General features: G+C 41.3%; 2 protein-coding genes across 2 annotated transcripts in view; one reads left to right on the forward strand and one right to left on the reverse strand.

The window, feature by feature from the left end:
• Positions 1 to 10,642, reverse strand: part of LOC106482044 (butyrophilin subfamily 2 member A2-like) — a 23,613-nt gene extending 12,971 nt beyond the window's left edge. The window contains exons 1-2 of the mRNA XM_067314263.1: positions 10,637 to 10,642; positions 1,269 to 1,400 (exon numbers count right to left, since the gene is read on the reverse strand). Of these exons, the coding sequence (XP_067170364.1) occupies positions 1,269 to 1,400; positions 10,637 to 10,642 (138 nt within the window). The remainder of the gene's footprint in view (positions 1 to 1,268; positions 1,401 to 10,636) is intronic.
• LOC106490926 (butyrophilin subfamily 3 member A2-like) lies at positions 10,608 to 24,585 on the forward strand. The gene is made up of 11 exons (XM_067314264.1): positions 10,608 to 10,688; positions 13,005 to 13,145; positions 14,281 to 14,637; positions 15,303 to 15,587; positions 16,516 to 16,614; positions 17,016 to 17,042; positions 20,824 to 20,865; positions 22,079 to 22,105; positions 22,696 to 22,716; positions 22,944 to 22,970; positions 23,496 to 24,585. The coding sequence occupies exons 2-11, from the start codon at positions 13,073 to 13,075 to the stop codon at positions 24,038 to 24,040; spliced, it is 1,503 nt and encodes a 500-aa protein (XP_067170365.1). The 5' UTR covers positions 10,608 to 10,688; positions 13,005 to 13,072; the 3' UTR covers positions 24,041 to 24,585.
• Positions 24,586 to 26,088: the final 1,503 nt, after the last annotated feature.

A 26,088-nucleotide genomic window follows, 5' to 3' on the forward strand; every position in this document is an offset into this window, starting at 1 on the left:
GCAAAGAGGATTGCAAAGCATCTTTTCTTTCTTCCTACCAACTTTTTCTACATATAGTGTGTGGGGCAGAAGACATATACTTTGCCTGCTCTGTTCACCTGTCCATACTTACTTCTGTCTTCCATGAAATCTCCATTACCTTCACTGGCAATTTTCTCCTTTCAGTGAAGAGTCAAAAGTATCTCATCTTCTCTATCAATATTACCAGGCTGCTGTTTCTTTTTTTCCTTTCTTAATGAAAAAAACCCCTCATGGATAAATTCCTAGGATGTTACTGTACTGATCTCCCTGTTGGCTTACATCAGTGATTTAAAGAGAAACTTGTAGCTTAACAAATGTGAAGCTGTCAAACTTCCACCCAAGATCTTGGATCTCAAAGTCACTATTGAGCTAGTCCTACAGCATACTCCCAGTAAAGGTTTGTAACTTGAACTGATCAGTGAGTTGAAATGGCATAACATAACTAAATTAAGGACTGCACTTTCAAAATTGTTATTACCAGGGCTTTCTTTCTGTAAAACGTGTTGCTGGTTTTGTTTTTCCCATGCTAATACTTACCAGTGAGCCTGTAAAAATGACACAGTATGAAATGTAAGCACCTTTTTCCATTTTCTACTGAACAATACTGTTTCAGTTAAAAATCTATGCTGATACAATATTTAAACACAGCTTCTTCTATCCCAGGACATGCATTCTCTGAAGTCTGGCAGCTATAGAAGAGTAGAAGTTTTGGCTGCTAGGGATTTGAACTACAATTTTCCTGACAGTTTTTAACAGGCTCTTAAAAGCTTCTGTTAATAGAGTTTCTTTAGGCATACATCTGTTCCAGGATTTAAGTATCATTATGCTGAGAAAACTCTCCTATGGCCATGACTTCTCACATTCATTTAAACATGGAGAACAGCACATTCACTTTCCTTTCTGAAGATGACTTTTCTGTACTTACTTTTATCAAAAGTATTCCTCAGTCCTCTCTACCCCCCCCCAAAAAAAAAAAAACCAACCCACCCTCATGATTTCCTCAGCCTTTCTGTTCAGGGTTTTTTGTTTGTTTGTTTTTATTTTTTCCCCCTCACATCTCCAGTTACTGGATAAGTTCAAGTGCTCTCAGAGAGAGGTATACCCATCTAAAAACAGCAATAATGCAACTCCAGCAGGCAGGTTCATTTCCATCAGTGCAACCCATTAAATCCATATGAATTAATTGAAATTTCATAGGAAATGCACTGTTTTTTATTTATGGATTTAGCAAAAGTATGATTTCTTACCTGAACAGTAAGAACTGTAAGACTTCTATATGGAATATGGTTGTGGTGAACCTTTGTCCTCATATCTTTATTGCCACTGAAGTTTGTGACTGTATATTCAGGATCCAATAGGGCTAGAGAGGCTTGAACAATCTGATCAGGGGAAAAAGTACGTGTCAAGATCTTTGCCGCAAGGCCAAAATAACTTCCTATTTCCCACTTCATCTCTCTCTATATTCCTCGGTAGAACAATGTAGGGATATTCCTCCTCATCCTCTTGTGCAGAGTGTTTCTCTGTTCAACCGGTATTCAGCCAGCAAATACAAAGATAAGACTTAAAAGCATGTAATGAAGAACTTGATAGGGTGTTTTTTGTCTATCACACATATGAGTGTTCCCCTCTATTTGCAAGCATATCTGGATATTGATAACATTTTTTACATATTTTTCTTTTTCTTTTTATGTTCAGCTGAAGACCAGCAAAAAAATTCAGTCAAATTTTCCTCTAAGTTTATATTTCAGCTTGCCTGACTCCTGGCTGTTCCGTCAGCAAGCATTTAATACAGAATCAAGAATCAGAGAATGGTTGAGGTTGGAAAGGACCGCTGGAGATCATCTAGTCCAATCCCCCTGCTCAAGCAGGGTCACCTAGAGCACATTACCCAGTATTGTGTCCATGCGGGTTTTGAAAATCTCCAGAGAAGGAAACTCCACAACCTCTCTGGGCAACCTGTGCCAGTGCTCTGTCACCCTCACAGGGAAGAAGTTTTTTCTCATGTTCAGATGGAACTTCCTGTGTTTCAGTTTGTGCCCGTTGCCGCGTGTCCTGTCGCTGGACACCACTCAAGAGTCTGGCCCCATCCTCTTGACACCCTCCCTTTAGATATTTGTATACATTAATAAGATCCCCCCTCAGTCTCCTCTTTTCCAGACTAAACAGGCCCAACTCTCTCAGTCTTTCCTCATAAGAGAGATGCTCCAGTCCCTTTATCATCTTTGTAGCCCTCTGCTGGACTTGCTCCAGTAGCTCCGTGTCTCTCTTCTACTGGGAAGCCCAGAACTGGACGCAGTACTCTAGATGTGGCCTCACCAGGGCTGAGGAGAGGGGGAGGATCACCTCCTCAACCTGCTGGCAACAGTCTTCCTGATGCATCCCAGGACACCATTGGCCTTCTTGGCCACAAGGGCACATTGCTGCCTCAGGCTTAACTTCGTGTCCACCAGCACTCCCAAGTCCTTCTCCGCAGAGCTGCTTTCCAGCAGGTCAACTCCCAGCCTGTACTGGTGTATGGGGTTATTCCTCCCTGGGTGCAGGACCCTGCACTTGCCTTTGTTGAACTTCAGGAGGTTCCTCTCTGCCCACCTCTCCAGCCTGTCCAGGTCTCTCTGAATGGCAACACAGCCCTCTGGGGTATTGGCCACTCTTCCCAGTTTGGTATCATCAGCAAACTTGATGAGGGTGCGCTCTGTCCCTTCATCCAGGCCATTGATGAAGAAGTTGAACAAGACTGGACCCAGTACTGACCCCTGGGGGACACCGCTAGCTACAGGCCTCCAACTAGACTCTGTGCCACTGAGCACAACTCTCTGAGCTCTGCCATTCAGCCAGTTCTCAATCCACCTCACTGTCCACTCATCTAACCCACACTTCCTGAGCTTGTCTATGAGGATGCTACGGGAGACAGTGTCAAAAGCCTTGCTGAAGTCTAGGTAGACAACATCCACTGCTCTCCCCTCATCTACCCAGCCAGTCATCCCATCAGAGAAGGCTATCAGATTGGTTAGGCATGATTTCCCCTTGGTGAAGCCATGCTGACTACTCCTGATCACCTTCTTTTCCTCCACATGCGTGGAGATGGCTTCCAGGATGAGCTGCTCCATCACCTTTGCAGGGATGGAGGGGAGGCTGACTGGCCTGTAGTTCCCTGGGTCCTCCTTCTTGCCCTTTTTGAAGACTGGGGTGACATTGGCTTTCTTCCAGGCTTCAGGCACCTCTCCTGTCCTCCATGACCTTTCAAAGATGATGGAGAGTGGCTTAGCAATGACATCCGCCAGCTCCCTCAGCACTCGTGGGTGCATCCCATCAGGGCCCATGGATTTGTGGGTGTCAAGTTTGCTTAAATGATCTCTAACCCACTCCTCCTCCACCAAGGGAAAGTCTTCCTTCCTCCAGACTTTCTCTCTTGCCTCCAGGATCTGGGGTTCCTGAGGGCTCGCCTGAGCAGTAAAGACTGAAGCAAAGAAGGCATTCAGTAACTCTGCCTTCTCTGCATCCTTCGTCACCAGGGCACCCACTCCATTCAGCAAAGGGCCCACATTTTCCCTAGTCTTCCTCTTGCTGCTGATGTATTTGAAGAAGCCCTTCTTGCTGTCCTTGACATCTCTAGCCAGATTTAATTCCAAACGGGCCTTAGCCTTCCTCGTTGCATCCCTGCATACTCTGACAACGTTCCTATATTCCTCCCAAGTGGCCTGTCCCCCTTTCCACTTTCTGTAGACTTCCTTCTTCTGGTTGAGTTTTGCCAGGAGCTCCTTGCTCATCCATGCAGGTCTCCTGCCTCCTTTGCTTGACTTCCTACTCATAGGGATGCTCTGATCTTGAGCTTGGAGGAAGTGATGCTTGAATACTAACCAGCTCTCTTGGACCTCCCCCTTCGTTCTAGCGCCCTAACCCATGAGATTCCTCCAAGTAGGTCCCTGAAGAGGCCAAAGTTTGCTCTCCTCAAGTCCAGGGTTGCGATCCTACTTAGTGGCCTGCCTCCTCCTCACAGGATCCCGAACTCCACCATCTCATGGTCACTGCAGCCAAGGCTGCCCCCAACCTTCACATTTTCCACCAGTCCTTCTTTGTTTGTTAGTACGAGGTCCAGCAGCACACCTCTCCTTGTTGGTTCCTCCACCACCTGTGTCAAGAAGTTGTCACCAATGCTCTGCAGGAACCTCCGGGACTGTTCGAGCCTGGCTGTGTTGTCTTTCCAGCAGATAGCAGGGTGGTTGAAATCCCCCATGAGAACCAGGGCCTGGGATCGTGAGGTTACTTCCAGCTGTCTGTAGAAGGCCTCATCGACTTCCTCTTCCTGATCAGGTGGCCTGTAGTAAACACCCACAACAGTGTCACCCATGCTAGCCTGCCCTTTAATCCTGACCCATAAGCTCTCGACTCGCTCTTCATCCACCCCTAGGCACAGCCCAATACATTCCAGTTGCTCTCTCACATAAAGAGCAACTCCACCACCTTGCTTTCCTGGCCTGTCTTTCCTAAAAAGCACGTAACCATCCATGACAGCACTCCAGTCATGTGAGCTATCCCACCATGTCTCTGTAATGGCAATGAGATCATGGCCCTGTGACTGCACACAGATCTCTAGTTCTTCCCGTTTATTCCCCATGCTGCGTGCATTGGTGTACAGGCATTTCAGAGAGGTGATCGAGCACGCATGTTTCCCAGGAGGGGTGAAAGAGGATCCTCCATAGCCACATCCCATGCGCACTTCCCTGGCTGCATTCACCTGCTGGAGGCATCCTGACTTGAGCTGTCTTTTGCCAAGTACCCTGTCACTATAACTCTCCCCTTCCCCCATCTTTCCTAGTTTAAAGCCCTCCTTACCAGGTTGGCCAACCTGTTGGCAAAGACACATGTGCCCTGCTTAGTGAGGTGGATCCCATCTCTCCCCAGCAGTTCTCAGTCTTCAAACAGGGTCCCATGGTTGTAGAAACCAAAACCCTGTTGCCAACACCAGCAGCGCAGCCAGTCATTAACTTGGAAAGTCTGTCCCCTCCTCCTCTCATCCATCCCCCTCACTGGCAGGATTGAGGAGAAGATGACCTGGGCTCCCAGACCCTTGACCACCATCCCCAGAGCTCTGAAATCCTGTTTGATGGTCTCCAGTTTGCCCTTGGTGTCATCAGTGCCCACATGGAAGAGCAGCAGTGGGTAATAGTACAAAGCATGGACAAGCCTTGGCAGTCTTTCCATGACATCTCGTATGTTAGCCCCTGGCAGGCAACAAACCTCTCTAGACATGAGGTCAGGTCAGCAGATAGGTGCCTCCATCCCCTGCAGCAGGGAGTTTCCCACAACAATCACCCGCCACTTTTTCCGGGTGTTCCGGCAAGGCACAGGGTCTGTTGTCCCAGGTACTTCCCTTGCAGCCATGCCCATCTCCTCCTCATCCTGGAGGGCGCTAAACCTGTTCTTCAAACGCGAGTCTTCAGGAGGAGTAGGAGCCTTTCTGCTCCTACGAGCAGTGACCAGCTTCCAGCCTTCTTCTACAGTGTTATGATGTACCATTTCACACGGCACAGAGCCCTCCGGCAACTCCATTTCTGTGGGGAGTGGGACTCCTGAAGCTGCACAGTCTCCGAGAATACCCTGTCTATCTCTTGCTCATCTTCTTGGATGCTACGCAGCCTACTGACCTCCTCCCGTAACTCCCTTACTTGACGACATAGCTCATCAACAACAGTACACCTCCTGCAGGAGAGCTGACTGCCACCTCTCCTGTTCTCCATGACCTTTCAAAGATGATGGAGAGTGGCCTAGTAATGATGTCTGCCAGCTCCCTCAGCACTTGTGGGTGCATCCCATCAGGGCCCATGGACTTGTGGATGTCAAGATTTCCTAAATGATCTCTAACCAGATCCTTCTTGACCAAGAGAAAGTCTTCCTTTCTCCAGAAAGGAGTTTCTCTTAGAAGACTTCTCCAGAAGCCTTTCTAACAGGAGTGCTAGGTGCAGAACATCTGTATAAATGCACAAGGGTCATCTCCTTCCATTGTTTCCTATGATGCTTAGGACACCCTCCTCCCAAAACACACATCCACTGTTTCCTTTCATCTAGTACTTCACACATACAACACTTGTTTCCACAAGTGACCCTTCCCACCTTCCCAGACCCACACCTTTTTTCATAAGCTGTCTTGAACTCATTTTGCTTTCTTGATCTCATTTTGGGCTCCATCACTCATCAGGATCATTTTCAGGCAAGTGCCTCTGCGCATTCTCCAGTTCTGCCTCTGGAAAGAATGCCTAAATCAACAGTTGCAAAACTGTCTCATGCTCCTTCAGAAATCTTCTTTGAGATTTACTTGCTTGGCTCTGTGGTTCTTACTTTTCTTGGATTAGGTGTTGAGTAAAACTCAGCCTTGAATGAAAGGATACTCTGTTGTCCCTTATCTTCCTATGAAATGTGCCAATGGAAGTTCCTAGTCTTTCCCTTCTGTTCTGTTTTTGTTTTCCCAGACAGCATTTCCAGCTAGCTCAAGAGCTCCAGCTATGTAGTTACTACAGAGGAATAGATTATGACTGTAGTCTTACCCACTTAGTCTAATTCCCTTGGTACAGCACAAATCCTTGAATTTCCCTAGACAACAAAGTAATTTCTCACAGACCTTACAGAAACTTGATAGCTTTGAGAAACTCTACTGCTCCACCACATTTGGATAAAATTGACAGAATTGGCCCCAAAAGTTAGTAGGATGGAAGGGTTGGGCACAGGATGGGATGTGTCTTCATCAGCTTGATTTCCAGAATGGCGTGTTTGTTTAAAGGAATATGAACAAATCTGGCAAAGCTCCTGATGGACACTTGGGCTGTGATTTTCAGTCAACAATAGGTTTTGTAGTGCCATGATTGAAAAAAGGGAAACTGGACAAAGGAACAAAACACACAAAGCATTGTATTATAAAGGCAAACAAAGAGGGTCTGGAGCATCCCTTTTTCAAGAAACTTCTGTAAAATCAGGATGTGGGAAAGAGAGGCAGCAGTTTCCCAAGTGTTGTTTCCCAACTGTACACCAATGCACGCAGCATGGGGAATAAACAGGAAGAACTAGAAATCTGTGTGCGGTTGCAGGGCCATGATCTCATTGCCATTACAGAGACATGGTGGGATAGCTCGCACGACTGGAGTGTTGTCATGGATGGCTACGTGCTTTTTAGGAAAGACAGGCCAGGAAAGCGAGGTGGTGGAGTTGCTCTTTATGTGAGAGAGCAACTGGAATGTATTGGGGTGTGCCTAGGGGTGGATGAAGAGCGAGTCGAGAGCTTATGGGTCAGGATTAAAGGGCAGGCTAGCATGGGTGACACTGTTGTGGGTGTTTAAGTTAAGCATGAGCCAGCAATGTGCCCTTGTAGCCAAGAAGGCCAATGGTATTCTGGGGTGCATCAGGAAGAGTGTTGCCAGCAGGTCGAGGAGGTGATCCTCCCCCTCTACTCAGCCCTGCTGAGGCCACATCTGGAGTACTGCGTCCACTTCTGGGCTCCCCAGTACAAGAGGGATGTGGCACTACTCGAGCAAGCGCAGCGAAGGGCTACAAAAATGATTAGGGGACAGGCGCATCTCTCTTATGAGGAAAGACTGAGAGAGCTGGGCCTGTTTAGCCTGGAGAAGAGAAGGCTGAGAAGAGATCTTATTAACATGTACAAGTATCTGAAGGGAGGGTGTCAAGAGGATGGGACCAGACTCTTGAGTGGTGTCCAGCGACAGGACACGAGGCAACGGGCACAAACTGAAACACAGACACTTCCATCTGAACATGAGAAAAAACTTCTTCCCTGTGAGAGTGACAGAGCACTGGAACAGGTTGCCCAGAGAGGTTGCGGAGTCTCCCTCTCTGGAGATTTTCACAACCCACATGGACACAATACTGGGTAATGTGCTCTAGGTGACCCTGCTTGAGCAGGGGGATTGGACTAGGTGATCTCCAGCGGTCCTTTCCAACCTCAACCATTCTGTGATTCTTCTATAGGCAAATGGTCTTGGAGCAGCTCCAGGCATGACAAGTAAGCTAGGCAGACAAAGCCTATATTTTAGAAAGCCTATTAATGCCTATATTTTGGCTTGCTGGACTTTTCCTTCTCTTCAAGACTGAAGAAGCTCAATCAGTGCATTTTAAAATCAAAGATCAAAGAGGTTTACAGGGGCTTCGTGATGGAGCTGTGGAATTCACCTCATCCATGATGACCCCATCTAGAAAATTGGCACATAGAAAAGACTTAAATTCCTCAGGGCTGCAGGTGGTGGAAGAGTTGCCTGAGATCACTGTAGCAGTTAGGGTTGAACTTTTCACTGGACCCCCCACATCATCAGGGTTTGAACGGTACTGCCAATGCCCAGGAATACAATCTTCCACCTGGGATATTTTTTAATGACCCAAGCCAAAGTCCTTAGAGTTTTAGACACAACTTCTTCATCCCACTGAATTGTTTCAGCTTTGCAGAAATTAAAGCAGCAATATTGTAGGACTGATTAATTCTCCTGACACAGCTGACTCGCATTACGAGTAAGCTGTTATATAAAAGGAAACACGTTGAACAAAAAGCTTTAAGTGACCTCATTTGTTGATCAGAAAAAAAACAAAAAACATATTTCATAAAGGCATAAAGTGGTAGTGTCTGGGCTCTCTGCTAGAATTTGTTTAGCTTAATAATAGAGTTCACAATGAAGCTGTAGTAACAGAAATGCTTCAATATAATAACTGATTAAGGGATTTTTAGAAAAAATAACTGTTTTATTGGTAACACTTCTACTTGTCTTCTACTGCATTCTTTATTGACATTAAAAATGATTATAAAATGAGTATAAAAATTTGCAAACAAAAGGAGACATGTCACCAAAACAAACTAATGCTTGCACTTAACTGGAAAAAATATTGACCACAAGTCTTCTTTTCTGCTTAACTAAACCTGTGGCTTCCTGAGAAGATTTCGCTGTCACTTATCAGAAGTCATCTGATACAGATAACGAAGTGCTATTTTAGTGTTATCTAATCTGAACCTAATCTAAGACTGCTTCTGAAAATATGAGCTGTCTGGTTTTGCAGGAGAACCACAATGGGAGACTAAAAGCATACCTGCCAAATTCAACATTAACTAAGCATTCCCTTCAGTTAACAAAACTAGGTGGTAAGACAAAATTTTCTTTTATGCAACAGTTCTTCTTTGGAAAAGAAAATCATTTTTTCATGCTTTTTAACAGTACATCCAGTAAAAACAGTACCTCCTCCTAAATTCTCATCTCGCTATTGCAAACAGGAGGTATACATGCAACTTTTAAAATGTATTTTTGGAATATTTTTGAGGGTAGCATGTGAGGGAACAAATAAAAATAAAAAATAAAATAGAAATAATTATAAAACTGCAGTTTTTGATATAAGGTTTGATAACTGGAATCCACCCATGTCTGTCATGAAACTGGTTTATCAAGAAGGTCCTCAATGTCGTGTCTTTCTGCCTGTAGAGAGAGCTGATTGCATTTTCTGAGATGCTCCTCATGTGAAACAAACCCTTATTTTCCTGAGATCGTGGAAGACAGTGGAGTTTAGATTGCAGTTCATCTCAGGATAAGATAAATCTCCACATCTGATCATAGGAATCACACTTTCACACCCATTCATGAATGGACTGGATTCTTTAGGTGCAATTAAGCTGATGTAACTGCAGCCATTTGAAGATGATGTTTCACGTCTGGGTTGATTAGACTCCCTCTACAGTCAGGGCAGGGACAGACAGCTCTACAACATGATTGATCCTATCTAGGGGCCTTAAAAAAGCAGAGTTTTAAATCAAGGCACAGCCCCATGTCTGTGACACTCTCATATGCAGACTCCTCCTCACCTTTAGTATCAAGATGTGAACCTTGGTTAGGAATTCATTACTCTTTTCTCTACAGAGGGTTTGAGTTTTGTAAATTAAGATATTTTCCCACCCACGGTTGTTAACTTTCCCTTTCTCTCTAACATATAACTAAAGGTGGTCTAATTGAATCGTAAGGTCTCGTGCTCTAACATTTGTGTCCGGTTATCATTTCCTACCTTGTCTCTGACTTGTATCATGAAGCAAAAGGTAAGGAAGAATTTCTGTGGATCATTGATACACACGTGACTACCAGATGTATGGCTACGTATTCATACATGTCTGTACCTAAACTACTTCTAAGTTGACAACATCCTACTGTTTAATGGGTTCAGGCAACTCTCTCTCTCTCTCCCCCCACCCCACCCCCACCCCCACCCCCAGTTTCTGTAGCTCTTGGTCAGGCAATTTTCTCAATTTTATTGCAGTAATTTTCAGCCATATTGGAAAATGAGTTGCACTGCACAGGTACATAAGGGTATGAAAGATAAGCCTCTGCTGCACTTTGGAGCTCAGTGTTTAGAGAAAGCAAGCTTTTGGCCATCTCTTACTACAGGCTGTTGATATGTGCATGAATTGGCTGGAATATTGCACCTACCCAAGGGCGATGAGCTGCTAGTGGTGAAAGTTCAGGTTTTATTATTTGTTAGCTTTAGTGTGCAAATTCCTTAAACCTATCCCTGTATAAATAAGGAAAATGAAAGTACTTATGTTCAGGTAATACCAGCTAACTGTGAAGGGACAAAGGTTCCTCACCGCCATAATCCATGATGAACTTAAAATGGATACTTCAGATCTTGCTACTCAGGTAAGGAATTAAAGCCCGGCTGAAACAGAACTGTACCCAGTGAGGGTTTTGGGGTGCTTTGCACGAATATTGAGCCAGTAGTTCACTATTTGCAGCCCTCAGGGAATGATTTCATTTCAGAATTAAAAGGGGTTCTTTCTTGCCTGGACCTATGGGATATGTTACTGTCATTTGTGGGTGCCATTTTAATGATATGTTAAAGATCATTTAAGTTCCATTTCGTTTACAGCCTGAATGAAAAGAATAAAATAATCTGCTTCACTAAGAGTGAATAATATAAATCTGATCTATGATTACGGTCTTTCATCAGATGCTATGTGTCAGCGTCAGCAACCTTTATTAAAGAGGAGATCAGTCACGGAAATGCTACTTATTATTTTCCAGGTTGCTTGAAAGAGATAGTTTGCTGAAACTGTTATGATGGATGAGGTTGTGTTCTCTGTGTAGTATGCTGATTCCGACACTTATTTGCACTTACAAAAGAAACCTATTTTGCTCTTTTTGTGTTGGAGATACAGACTCATCATAACGAGTGTATTGTGTTTGCCTGGTGGGTATATACCAATACGTTTTCTAATATATACCATATTTTATATAATCTTAATTAATGAAGTATAAATCAGGTATAAATTAATTGCATCATACTATTCTGTCAATTCTAATCAGTAAAACAGATGTAGATTTATACATTCATGAGTGTGTATAAAGTTGAACTTTGCTTAATTTTCCAGTTGGTGAACGGTGCAAATCAATGAGGCATTTTTTTTTCTTTCCTCTTTTTTAATCTTTTTTTGCCCAGTGTATGAGCATCTTCAGCTTTATTTGACAGGAGTGTAAATCATAAATAAATCATAAGCAAGGCAACCAAGGCTCCATAGCTTTGCTGCAGTTTTAAATCCTTTTTGTTCTTCATTCAGGCTGGATCCTGAACAAGCTAACTTTGCATTCCCATGAGTAGTCAATAGTTCAAGGAAAACAGGAATGAATAGGTATACAGATTGCAACAATGGGCATGGTATTCCGCAGTCACACGAGTGATCCCTAGCTTCCATTTCATCTCTTTACTGCTTTATGCTTCTCCTTTTTAGGAGAGCATGTGGGTTAATCTCCATAAGGCAGCGAGTACTGAAAGCATTCTGCAGGCCTTCCATTGAGACAGAAAGGTTTTTGAGTTCAAAGGAAACCAGTCCATGCCCATGATGAGCTAGGCGAGACTGAGCAAAAAGTAATATAAAGCAGCCTGAATTTTTTTTAAAGTTCCTATGAAAAGCTCTGAGTGGGAGAAAATACTTACATTTTATTTTAAAACAGACCAAAACAAAAGCTATTGAGACATTGGGTGAGATTCTGCTCACCAAGATCTACATCCCATAATGTTGCACATCACTGTATCTCTCTGGCTTTTTTAGTTGCCAGAAAAGTCACTTCATCTTATCTATTTCTCTGCAAGGATCCTAATGTGTTTCATTAACTCATGTAGGGAAGATGAATACCACTCATCGCTGTTTCCACTGAGCATATGGGCCTGAAATAACCCCTTGAAAGCAACTGTGGGATGTTTAGGTCAGGAATATCCCAAGTTAAATGGCTGGTTTCAAAGAACGTGAGACCTTGCACCTTCTAATTTTATAAATGTGTAACCATTTTATTAAAAACAGAAATGAAGTGGAAAGGTCTTTTCTGTCTTCTGGTGCTTTTACAGACGCTTTCTAGAGATGTTAATTCCTTCCTCCATGAGGAAACTAAAAAAGACAGTAGAAGTTTTTACCAAGTAAGAAAAAATTCATATAGAGCTTCAGTGCAGAATAGATTCTTTCTAGGGGGACTTGGAAATGAAGATGCCGTTCAAAGATCTCAGCCTGCCTCATGATCTCACCTGCCTAAGCTTAGTTATTTTAAATGTCCTGTTGGATTTTGATATAGCCTCACATCATGCAGAGAACTTTTGGCATCCAAGCTGAAAGGTTCCCATACACAGAATGTCTTGTGGACACTTGGGGACCAGGTCTGTGAAATGCCCTGAAGAGCACAGAATACTCACAGCTATCTAAATATAATGTCCTTCTCAGGTTCTCAGAAATACCTCTCTCTCTCTCTTTCTGATGGATAAGCATGAATCTTACAATCCCAGCTCAGTTGCTTGACTTCCATTAAAAACACCTTGTTTAGTCACTTTCTTGATTTCACTCAAAGGCAGGTACCTAAATACTTCTGAAGAGTTGTCATTGTATCACTTCATATACTATGATATATAGAGAAACATGTGGCTCTAGTTCCTGATTCAGTCTTCTCTTTTTTTGTTCTGTACTTGGAAAGGTTACAGGAGTCTGATAAGATTTGCCCTGGAAGTTTTGCATATTGATGTCCTCCAAACCTGCACACTGATGGGTTCCACATTTCAGCGGGTGATGAATCCTCACATCATTATTTTCCTACAGATAATTCATTCGGTCACAGGTAAATCTAGGTTCTATTCCAACCATATATATATATTTTTAAAGAACATATAATTTCTGATGCCAGTGGACAGGTCTAGGAATAAAAAAATAGTAGATTTTTGGGGGGGATTTGGGCAATATATATTTTATTTTTCAATATAATATTTGTATCAATATTTAATTTTTCATATATACATATATATACATACTATATATATACTTATATAGTATTTGTAGTAATGTTCTTGTTTTAGAAACACTCTATCATCCTAAGCAGACATCCTCCATTCTCTCCACTTGCTGTCTCAAGCCAGAATCAAGCAGTAGCATTATATGAAATATTAATACACTTCATTAATGCAGATTACAGTGTTCACCTGGTTGAGTAATTTAATCATCTCCACAGAGAAAGCACTAGGCCTAGGCAATACTAAAGACTCGCTTAAAGCTTCAATACAGGATTATAAATAGAGTCACAGACCTCCCATGACTGCTTTTCAGTGAGCTTCCTTTCTCTGTTTCGGAGCCTCTTGTCAGCTCAGCTGGCCCTATCATGTTATCATGCTGCGAAAGCTCAGGTTGCTCTTTGTACTTCCCACTTCAGAGTAGTAAAATGGAGGGGATAGTAAGTTTTGCAAAGGACCATTAATATTCTTGCAGTTAAAACTCAATGTAAACGTTGTCTTTTTCACAACTGAACCTTTTTTTTTTTCTTAAAAAGTGGACTATATTTGAAAAGAAATCGACTTAACGTGGCATGATTCATCATCAAATGTAGCTATCCCAGTGAAAATATCATGGACATCTGAAGTTAAACAGGCTGAATCCTGCCTTTGTGGGTTCCAGCTTTACAAAAGGGGCTAGCTTATGTGCCAGTCTGGGCTTACAGAGATGTGATTGGATTATTGTCACAGGATGTCTTCCTCTTCAGTGCTCTGGCCTCCTCATCAGTGAATTTACCTTTACGGTGGGAGGATGATGTAACTTGCTCTAACATAACTTCCCTGTCCAGAGCATTTTCTGATGTATTGATATTACCAGAGCAGAACAGCTTCCTTTTTTCACAATCACAGATCTGACATTCCAGTTGCCTATTGGACGTGCTAATGAGAACATCTGTTACGGATAAGATTTACATCTATATTTCCTTGCAGGCCAGTTTAAAATCATTCCTCCTGACAATCCTGTCATTGGAGTCATTGGAAAAGGAGTCATCCTGCCCTGTCAGCTGAAAGCTAAGACAATCTCTGAGAGACTTTCTGTCCAGTGGATATTTACTACAAACTCTGAAAAAATTGACGTGAGCATCTATGATGGAAAAAATACACAAAATCCAGTTACTGAAGACAAGAGATACCAGGGCAGAACAAATTTCTTCCACACTGAATTTAATAAGGGAAATGTGTCTCTTTACCTGAAGGATGTCATGGTCTCTGACAAAGGGAAGTACACCTGCAGCGTCTTTTTTGAGAACTGGTATGATGAAGTGGTTGTTGAGCTGCAAGTGGCAGGTGAGTGGAATGGCAGAAATGTTCTACTTCTTTCTCAGTCCAGTTGCAAAAGGCCAGTAAAGACTATGGGGTACTGCTGTATTGCATTCATCTCACCTATCCTTAGTCATGTGAAAGACCAGCATCTGTTATAAGCTGGGCTACCTGTATTGCCAGTGGACACTGGAGTGTCACTGTCTTTCTACCACCTCTTAAAGAGAACAGTGTTGTCCAGCTTTGTTTTACCAGCAGGTTTCCAGTCAGGGCAACGTTACTTTTTATTTGTTGTTGTTCAAGTTGTTCATGGAAATATTAAGGATCAGCCCCCAAATCTGCCTCTATCAGGACTGTAGTAGTAACTTCCCTCAAACCTGGAAGTCTCTTTTTATCAAAGGCCATTATTTGTTCCCTCACTAGACTATGCCATCAGTAACCATCTGCCAGAATCTGTAGTACCATGGCAAAGAGGAGCTGATTCAATACACATATGGCATATAAATGTCTCAGTTTTAATGTAGCACTGTAGGAAGAACTATTTAATCAGCGTTAAAGTTCCAATTTTGTTGAATTTACTCGTGGTGTTTACACATAAATCTGGGGAACACCTTCCCATCATGTATTGTTTGGTCAGAGAATATCTATTGTTTTCTGGGGGGCTTTGAGTATGTTTGCTTGTCTTTCTATAGCTATAGGTGATGAGTCTTCTGTTTCCCTGGATGGTCATGTGGGTCAGGGCATTGGCCTCACCTGCAAGTCCCAAGGATGGTTTCCAGAGCCCATAGTGGTATGGCTGGACAGCAAAAGAGAGATACGGAAGGAGAAAGCAACCACCCAAAACGTGAAGACATCTTCAGGCATTTTTGACGTCATAAGTTCCATGAACCTAGAACCCAGATCAGACATGGAAGTATCCTGCAGAGTAGTCAATGACCTACTCAACACAGCACGTGAGTCCCGAGTCCTGATTTCAGGTGAGTGACTTCCAGGCTCAACTGCTGTCAAGACTAGTTGGCAGGCTGCTGTCCATTGTCTCTCCATTCACCCTGGAGTAATCATGGACACCCAGCCCAAGCATAAATGACTAATGTTTAGATGGTGAACATGATAAGAAGTCCACCTTTGTGCTGTAGATTGCTTGCTATATTCCAGATGCATCTTAGCCATAAAGATTAATGCAGAGCTCTCATATGCTGTCACTTGAAAGCACTATGCCAGTATGGAGAGGGAAGGATTTAGAAGTGCTGATGGGGATAGCAAAGCCCCTACATTGCTTCCAAGTTACCCAGAACAGTGACTTAAGAGATAGCAAGAGCATACTAATGGGAAATGCTGAACGTCTGCTTCCTTCCTCGCTTCTCTCCCCAATACCACCATGAATATGCTGAGCTTCAGGATGTGTCTCCCTCCAGTTTGGACTCCTTGTCTAGAAAGTAGACAACTTCACTTTAGAAGTGAAGGAGGGGTAGTTATCTTTTTCTTCTGAAGCACAACTGAATATGGTTCTGCTTTGCCAAAAACTTTATCTAGTGGTTCAGTAGTCAAAATACTGGCTCCAGAGACAGGCTGTTCAGCATCTGTCCCTACAGGGAGGCAGTTTCTCCACCATGACTCTATCCATAGGGACTGAGTCTTAATGAATGTGGGTATATGAAATGTAGGAGCACAATCTGATTGTTGGTAGATAGACATCTAGCAGTAGCTCTGACGCCCTGGGGTATCTGACTGATCAGCACAAGGATGGTTTGGGAGACCTGCAACCTTCAGGGCTGAAAGCTGGAGGCCATGAAGGTTACCCTACAGCAACTAAAATGGCACTAGGCAACCAAGTTTTGGCCACTGCAGCCTGTCTTAACTGTCTCACAACCAGTAAGTGAAAATATCATTGTCTATATTTTACAGATGCCTTCTTTCCTTCCACTTCACCTTGGATGACTGCCTTCCTTGTAATTTTATTTCTAACTGTAGCTGTTATTGCTGCTATAGCTTATAAACTGAAGAGTAAGTATTTCCATTTACAACAGCTATATGGAAGTTTTCATCTATAGTGCAAAATACTGTTAACGAAAACTTAAATAAACCTGTTAACATCAGAATCAGAAAGAAGCATAGAGGAATAAGAGGCAAGGAGGAGAAAAAGGATAGAAGTACAGTTAAAAATGGAGTGTGGGTGGAGGTTGCATGTGTGTGAATGCACATAGCATCCTCAATCGAGAGATCACGTCTATGAAAAGCCATTTTGTATGATCACAGATATTCAAAAGCACAGGAAATGATTTTAGTTTTTAGAATAGTGGATTCTTGAAAACCTTCTCATTTTGAAATTATACTGCAATATTCTAAATAGGCCCCTTTTCTTAAAATAAATAAATAAATAAATGCTTCTTTGCTTGTTTTTCCAGGTAATTCTAAAAGAACAGTGGATGCAAGTGAGTAATGAGGGAGCTAAATATAAACACAGATGAAAATTTTTTAGAAGAAAAGTTTATGCTCCTTGTTGCTGACTCAGACGCAGTTTCTTGAATTATAGGAGTGATAATAACGAAAGCATGACCAATATTTAGGTATTTCAATTCTATTATGCACTCAGGTGAAGTGGGGATATTAGGACACCGATCAGCACTGAGTACTGCCATCCCTACTTTAGCAATGGGATTTGCTTCCTTCAATCATGGGCAGATCTAGTTGCCAGCATAGATAATACTTGGAGTAGTGTCCTGCTGTATGGACTCCAATACAGTCATCTCTTTTTGTTGCTCCAGAGCCCAGAGCAAACTGTGAGTTCACTCAACTGTTTCTTGAGACAAAAACAAATAATAATAATAAAAAAAGATTATAGTGCTATGTCAACATCAGTTAACAAATCCAATACAAAACTTTTTTATCTGCCTTGAAGACAGGAGGTGTTGCCTGCCTGCAAGTGAAAATTCTCCTTGTCTCTAGCATTTGTCCAGATTAGAGGTTATAGCAGGGTTTATTCAATATACACAGTGCCAGTGTTGCTGTTCCAGCAGAGCATTTTTCTTCAGGCACTTCTAAATGTCTTCTGGTACTGAAATATTACTCCATTAAAACAAATTATCTTCTCTACAGAAATCATGGGTTCAGTTTTCTACTGGCATTTGAGATCCTTTGATTAGTTTCACTTATTATTATTACTGTTTTATTGCATTGTTACTGGAAGTTTAAGGGAATAAATAATATTGCAACACGATTCTTTTTATTTTTCAGAAAAAATGAAGGTGAACAAGGAAGAAGGTAAATACTCTTTGAAAACTGTGAGGATACCTTGAAAACATAAATTCAAAGACACTATTTTAGGGCACTTTGATTTCTTTGACATGAATTTCAAAAGTATCAGTCCTTTAAGCATTAAGTCACAATGGGCCACATTGTTCTTAGTAATTAAAAGGTATTAACACCTCCATAGATAGCCCAAAGGAGAGCTGTTCACTTAGGGTAATCCTCTGATACTTTCAAGATAAGAAACATAGCAAAAAAAGACAGCAAAGGACTATGGGGTAATCAAGTTTAGGGAAAGATCTTCTCATTTTCTTCCATATGAGAGCATCTGTTCTTCTCATGGCCTTATGAGTTCTGCTCTGTCCTGCTCTGAGTTCATCTTTCTTGAGCAAAGGTAAACAGATAGAGTGATTGCACTAATAGATTGAGATATAACTTCACTGATAATTTCTGTGCACTGAAAACGCCATTGATTTATCCCAGGTTCATGTTCATTGTTTTCATAGCTGGATCATGGTCATTCATATATTCCTTCATTTTGCCTCTTCTGTCCTAACCTGCTAATAATTCCCCAGGTTATGAGAGAAATAAACTTTTAAACAATAAACCTTGTACTGTTTAGTGCTAAATTGCACCCCAAAGCTTTGACTAATCCTCTAGTCCATGCAGTCTAGCCTGAATAAAGAAGTAACAATTTCTGCTGCAGTTTCTGCCATTTCTTTGCATCATCAGCAGATGTATTTCTTGCCTAAGCCAAATAATGATAATTGTAAACCAGATAGGTCTCAGATGTTTCTTAAGTGTGTAAAATAATAGAGCTCTCAGGGTCTTCCTGTGCTCCCTTATAGGCAATTATGAGAAACAGGCATGTTCAGAGAGAGGTTAATTCAAACTGTTTTAGACAGCTATTACTGGAGGAAATGCTCTTTTGGGGGTGGATTTCCTACACTGACTTTAAGGGACATATAAAGCAATTAGATGAGATTGATGCATTCATCTCTAAGATACCTGAAAGAAGTCAGATGAATGTCATCTCATCTCTGTAGCCAGATGCTAACTCTCCTCAGAATTTGTGTGCTACTTGACATGTTTTCCATTTGACAACATAATTCTCCATTTGACTCAACCTTCTGCACCTTACCAAAGTCCCAATGGATTATCAGGTCAATCATAGCTGGTCCTACAGTAACATATTACTGAAGAAAAAGAAAGCAAAGAGACTCAGGAAAAAACACTGTAATTCATATTTTAAAATCCCCCCTTGTTAAGTTTACCCTAAATATTTGAAATTCTTCACTCACCAAGTCTTTGGCCACCCTGTACCATCCTCAGATGGATAAATTTACCAGCCATCCTCACTAATGGATTAGCATGTCCTAGTCCTTGCATCGTTCTGGAATGAAAATCATATATACCTCAATACGTTGTTGAATCTTTACTTCTACCTTGGATATAGCAACGTGTCTGGATACCTCATTTTCCCTCTCTGTCCTGCCTTCAGAATCATGTTCAGCATCATCTTATGTAACAAACACATTAAAAAAAAACTTCTTTAGTGTTGTGACCATATGGAGATTGGCTTTAATCTTTACCCCATTCTCACTCAACAGCACAACAACTTATTTTTCTGTTATATCCTTCTATATGACAGAAACATCTCTTAGTCTGTCAAAATGCCCTTTTCAAAGAATAAATCATCTTGATTTTCAGCAGTCTTCACTTTACTGCTATAGCTCCTGGTTTTCAAGATAATGATTTCTGTAGAAATTAGTTTTTGTTTGTTTTTTAATCCATTTTTTTCCCAGTCCCATGTTTATCTATGCTTCATCAGCTTCTTTACATCACCAAAACCTACCAAAGGAAAAACATAGAAGTTGACTAAAAAAGTAATTCTTAATCTTCTGTCAAAATGAGGAAATATAAATATCTCTTCACATCCTCAACACCGGTTCTGGTAAAAAATTGAATATAAAAATAATTTTTAGCAGTGTTTATCTTCAGATGTCTGTGAGTCCATAAAAACAGATATATAATATAAGCAAATGTTCGGTTTAAAAGTTACTACTGCGTTTTGCTTCATAAGTGGTAGGGAAGTTTTACTCTATACTAGATGGTTATGTGATTTTACTGAGTCATAGAAAGATAGGCCAAAAATGCCAAGTAATTCAGCCCAGTCAAATATTTGACATCCACAGAATGTGTTTATTAAGAAAAATTGAGTTGACTAGAATAAATTATTCAAAGTAAGAGATTATTTCCTCCAAAGTAAGACTACATTTTCAAGGGAAAAATAAATATCCCCAAAAGAAAATCTGGAATTTTGAGTGGTCAGGGTTTTTTAAGAGAACTGCCCTGTTCATAAGGGGCAGGATTCTACTTAACTGCAAAAATAAGTCAAGCCTTCATCTCCTCCTTAGCTATTCATATTATCTACATGCTAGTTAGCTAATAGTACAGAAATTGTCTCATTAACAAGAAAACAAATTTTAAGTGCAAGTATCATGTGAAACTCTTACAGTGATAGCTATGTACTGTTTCTTTCAGAAAAAGAAAATCTGAAGGCAACATTAGGTAAGAATACAGTTGTTCACGTTCATTTTAGTATTTTTGTGTGTGTTATTTACATCCCTGAAAATGGTCATATTTCTGGTCTGATCAACTTCATACATGGTAGTAAATCTTCACAATCATACACAAGAGCAAATGATCTGTAGAACATTTCTAGAAGAAATACTTCTGTATGTGTCTATTCCTTTTAACAGAAGTTTTTATTATCAGTTTGACTGCAAATTAAAAGATTCAGAACATCCATATCATCTGTTTTCCATGCACTTAGTTCAGGTTTAATAACTGAGGACAATGGAATAATTTAAAAGCTCATTTTATCATTTTAAACTTCTAAATTAAGCTAATTGTTCACTCTCCACCACGGTAATATTTGTTCTTTTTCTTCTTTGTTGTTGTTGTTTTTGATCAATTTAGAGACACAGAAGATGACAAATGAAGCAGGTAAATACAATTCTACAACTGAAACTTAATTTTAATCAAAACTTACAGGCAGACTTATGTGACAATGAAAATAAGCTATTTCTTTAAAAACTATGGCAGCTTATTTTTATATGAATGGTTGTTATTTCTATTTCATTTTCAGTCACTGCTCAAAATTATTATTTAGTGTGGTTCTGCTGTTAAGAGGCTGGTGATACTTTTCTACCCATACAGAAATACATAATCTTTGCGCCTCGGTTGCTGACTCTACTGTTATCCATACTGAGATTTCTTAAAGCTCTAACTTATAGCTCCTGCTCTGGCTAGTAACTAGCTAAGTGTTCAGCTGTAACTAGCATCACAGAGCCCAAAATGTGCAGATCAGTCTCTGTATCCTGAGACGTGTTGGCTACAAAATACAACTACAAAATAAGTACTAAAGAAAATGCAGTCTTATGCTTCTTATGCTTTTGCTCTTCCTTCTACATCACTTACTATCCCTCAGCTCACCCACTGAGATATCCACCTCGAAGGACACATACAGTCAGGACCCTCATGGCCACCCACACCTTTTGGATGAGCAGGCCTTATGAAGGACTCTCAGAAGACTCTAGGCATCCCAGATGTCATTAGACAACTTGTGCCTATGAATCCCCCAATAAGGAGGATACTATCAATGCTTTCAGTTTGGATGGCCAATATTGCTAATTGCACCTAGGGAACAGTCACACCCCAAAACAGACACCTGCACTGGGTCACCTGAACCTGCACACCAACTCTTTTGATTATTTTCATTCAGACAGCAATTCAGTTGGTTGTGCATGGATATCCAGATTCTACTGAGGTGCCATAAGGATTCCTGACAAGGGTCCACCTCACACTCCAACAGGACACAAATCTCCTGTTTGTCCTGAGCGGCATTTGCCAGTTCTTTATAGATGTCTTAAATAATATCGGACAGCACTGGAGACTTATATTGGGAGCAGTGCGGGGCAGAGTTCAATAGCTCTAGAACATAGAAATTCTGCTGTATAGATGTGTTAATTTATGCCTGAATCTTATTAATATCACATGCTTTTAAGAATTAAAGCTGACATATTTTCACACTGCAAATTTTAGAGTTAAAATCTTTCCACTATCTGCACAGCATTTTTCATATGGTGTAGCTGTTTATTTCAGTTCTTGCCTCTTAATGATTACCTTCATTTAACTCATTTAAGCTATTCTTTTACAGCAAAGACCGAAAACAGACAACGTCTTGGTAAGAAAATATGTCTTGAATAAATCTTGCATTCTTAAGAACCTTAGAAACAGCAAAGCTAGTGGGCATAGAGCCGGTCTATGTCTTCCCTGAGTGTGAAGCCCAGTGTAAATATCGCGTCACAATGAGATTCTGTTTCTTCCTTCAAGAAATATGGCACATAGCTGCCTCTCAGGATTCTGAAATCTTCCTTGTTGGGAAGTTTTTCATGCCTAATACTGCAAGAAAGCTACGGACACCTATATTGTGTCATGAGTCATTACATTATAAATCAGGTCTACCAGAACCATTGTGATGACAACCAAGAAGGAAATCGTCTCCTCCTGGTCACATAGCCCAACCCACTGACTTAACGTCCTCTAGAAGCCTTACAAAATGCAAGCAAAGGCAGGCCAAGGCTGCAGGGCCAGTTTGTGCCCTTCCCCTTGGAATGCAGTCTCAAAATTTTAAATGGCTTCAACAAAAAGTCCCCACACTGAGTTTTGGAGCCGTCTAATCTTCTTTGGCTTGAGAGTTTTCCTGTTTAGAAAAAGGGGAATACAAAACAGAGAAAAAATAGTGTTAATAATGTAAACATCTTTCCCTTACAGATCGATACAATGTTGAATTGGGTAAGTGGTTTAAAAAACTTATTTTACTGCCAGATGCACTGGTGCATGAAATAGAGTAAAGCCAGCACTGCTACAGAATCACAGTGATGGCAGTAATTGTGCATGAGTAGATTGAATAGTTTAGTCTGAGAAGTATTTCATGACCTCACGGATTCATAAAACGTTAATGTCCATTGGATTAATGCCCACAGATTAATAAAGTATTGATATCTTTTTCTTTTTTCTAGATTTCTGGGAAGCTCAGAGCCACGCAGGTAAGCTGACAGGAAGAAGGGTGGGGAAATGATGTGGCCAGCTGTCCGACTTACCCTGAAATGACAGTGCCAGGTTTCTAGAGATGTAGCAACTGAGATGGAGTCAAAGGCATGTGCCCTCGCTGGGCTTGTTCTAAAAGAAATGAGGCTAGGATGTGTGTGTTGGGAAGTGTGAGAAAAGGAGTTGTTGAAAGGTGTCAAAGCATGAATGCAATGTCAAAGTATGAGGGGCAATTCTGGAGAAGACGGATAGGCATGTGGAAAGGGCAAGAGAGAGACTTATTCTAGAGCGTGTGGGGGAAGAGCCACCTGGACTTGTGCCCTGAGAGAGGAGATGGCTGTGACAGCTGGAAGGTGCCTCTTTGCCCATCAGCAACTGGATGCACTGCTTTGAGGAGTGTTTAAAGTCTTTGCTGCATCAAGGCAGCACTGCTCAGTTCCTGGAACCTTTCACCCCCTCGCACCTTGCGGACAGAGGTCCCCAAGTCACCCTGCTAATTGGATTATCCTCCTTTTCCCTTCCAGTACCCATTACTGTGAATCCAAACAGCCGAGACTTAGAGCTCCAAGTGTCTGGAGCACTGGACACCAAGAGCAACAACACGTCTGAATCTGCTGCTCTGAGCGCTGCCTCCACAGTCCCCATCCTGGTGGGGCAGGAAGGGTTTGCAGCTGGGAAACACTACTGGGAGGTGGAGGTGGAGCAGCATCAGGACTGGGTGCTGGGGGTAGTGAGGGAGAAAGGGAAACAAGAGGAGGGAGGTATGCTTCCCAGGGAGGACTACTGGGCTCTGCACAGATCCCAGGCAGAGCTTTTCTCTAGTGAAGGAGACTTTAGGATTGGGAAGAAGCAGCTGCATTATTCAGTGATTGGTGTCCTTCTGGACTTGGAGGAAAGACAAGTCAAATTTTACGAAGCCGTGCAGATGGTCCTCCTGGTAGCAATCCCTCTAAGCCTTGGAAAGGAAGCTGCAAAAACATTTTACCCATTTGTACCCAAAAGGGAAGGGACACTCAAACCTTTTGTTATCCGCCCAGTCAGAATTCCTGTCCCATTAAAAGCTCTATGAACAGGAGTGTGAGATCAAATGGATTAGAGAAAGCCAGTTCAATGAGAGGAAGAGGGGGAAACCTAAGATCTCAGACATCAGTAATGTAAAATTAATCCAGAGGAAACATGTGGTTGAAACAAAAACAAAACCAGAAGAAAACAAGAAAGGAGAAATATTAGATAATGTAAATAATTATGGGATCGAAGTCACAAAACCCTAAATAGATGTCTGAGTTCCCATTACGGGTCAAGAAAGTCTTGCCGTTACAGCAGTGGGTTTAGTTAACTGAAGAAAGACTTGCAGTTTAGGCAGTGCTATATAGCCTGCCTTGTCTTCTGCTCTACTCCAGAAAGGTTTGTGTCATCTTTAGGTCCTGTGTCATAACTGCTAGCCCAATGTCTTAAGTAGCCTAGTGCATGCCAAACAGCACCTGTCTTTAGGCAACATAAGTTTTTCGCAGTGTTTCACCTTCATGTTCAGTTGAATGCCTTCTCTAAAGTTAGGCAAGCAGAATTCTACTCTCCCTCTATCAAGAAAACAAATAAATTTGTTTTGAAGTAAAAGAGGTTGTCTTCAAAATTTTTTCTTTTAATCTTTTTTCCTTTTTTTTTAACAAATGGTATGCAGTTTATTAGCATAATTGTTGTAGCAAAAAGAGTTAATGGCAGGTCATGACTGCCAAGAATGTGCTAAAATTTAAAATGTTACAGGAAAAGACTCAGAAACTAAAGGCAGTGGGAACCCTTCTTTGTAGATATTTTTCAGTAATAATTTTAAGGTCAAACAGGAAAGGTTATGAATAAAAAAATCTTTTTAAATAAAAGTCTTTCATTCCACTAAAAAAATACTTCTCTACTGTAGTAGTAGAGTCTGTCCAAACCAATTGAATTCAGATTCTGCTGTTTCTCACACTGAAACATTATAACCATGAAGAGACTCTAAGTTTATGGTTTCCTGCATCATTAATCACTGCACAGCATGCTTTTTTGCTCCTTGTACTGTACTCCAACCCAAACTTTTTATACTGGCAAGACTGAGTGTATTTATAACATTAATCAGCTTTTATCAGCAATGTGATCTTTCTCAAATCAATGTTCCAGTGTTCAATGATATGTTTTGTGATCCAGCACATGGAAAAGGAAGAGTTTCCACAGATGCAGATGTTCAATGGGCACTCCTTATAGAGCCTGCAGTATGCCTCTGGTATGCCAGACTGTAATCCTCTCTTGACCCCTGCAAGATCAGGGATGTCTAACAGACGAGACTGAACAAGTGGTTTAAGAGAAATGTCCACATTCTTTTGCATAAGGTAGCAAACACCTGGTGAATCTAAGCCCTCCCGATTTTTTAGAAGTCAATGGATTTGGGCTGATGTACACTAACCAGTGTTCTCACCTGTTTTAAAATAGTTTATTGTATTAAAATCATTAAAGGAATTCTGCAGACTACACGCTCAGTATTTTACCAGAAGATTGACACGACATAGACAAGCCTAAAGGCTTTCTAAAGTGAGACTGCAGATGGAGAGAGCAGGCAGACTGGTGGCATTTTAAGCTGTATAACTTTTCCTCTAAGCAGGTTCAGAGTTCAATGCTCTGCCTTCGAATATGGGACAGATATTTGTTTCATTTAGTGCTGAAGCTCACAGTGTAAGTTCATCATATAATGCAAGGACCGTTTCTGAAAGCATGTGTTGGGGCTAGCATGCACTGCATTATTCCCATTCAGTGCTTTAACATATTTCTTTGACTGTGGGGCAGGACTGAATACGGATCTTTTCTTTTATACTTAGCTTTTTTCTGCCCATGAATGAAGATGAAACCCTTTCAATTTTTATAGTATGAATAAGGTGCATTTGCCACCTCCACTCTTCATGCACAGAATAAAAGGTGGTAATTTTTTAGAACCTGTCCAGCCCGAATTCACATGAATGGGAAAGTCTGTCAAAATTTTTCCCCACCAGGAAGTTCACAAGTAAACATCCTTCTCAACTGTCTCTGTAGCCTCTAATAAGATTTAGAAGAGTCTGAAATAAGATTTAGAAGAGTCTGTTGGAGCCTTTTCTA

This window comes from Apteryx mantelli, chromosome 34, assembly GCF_036417845.1.
Source record: "Apteryx mantelli isolate bAptMan1 chromosome 34, bAptMan1.hap1, whole genome shotgun sequence".
Classification (NCBI taxonomy): domain Eukaryota; kingdom Metazoa; phylum Chordata; class Aves; order Apterygiformes; family Apterygidae; genus Apteryx; species Apteryx mantelli.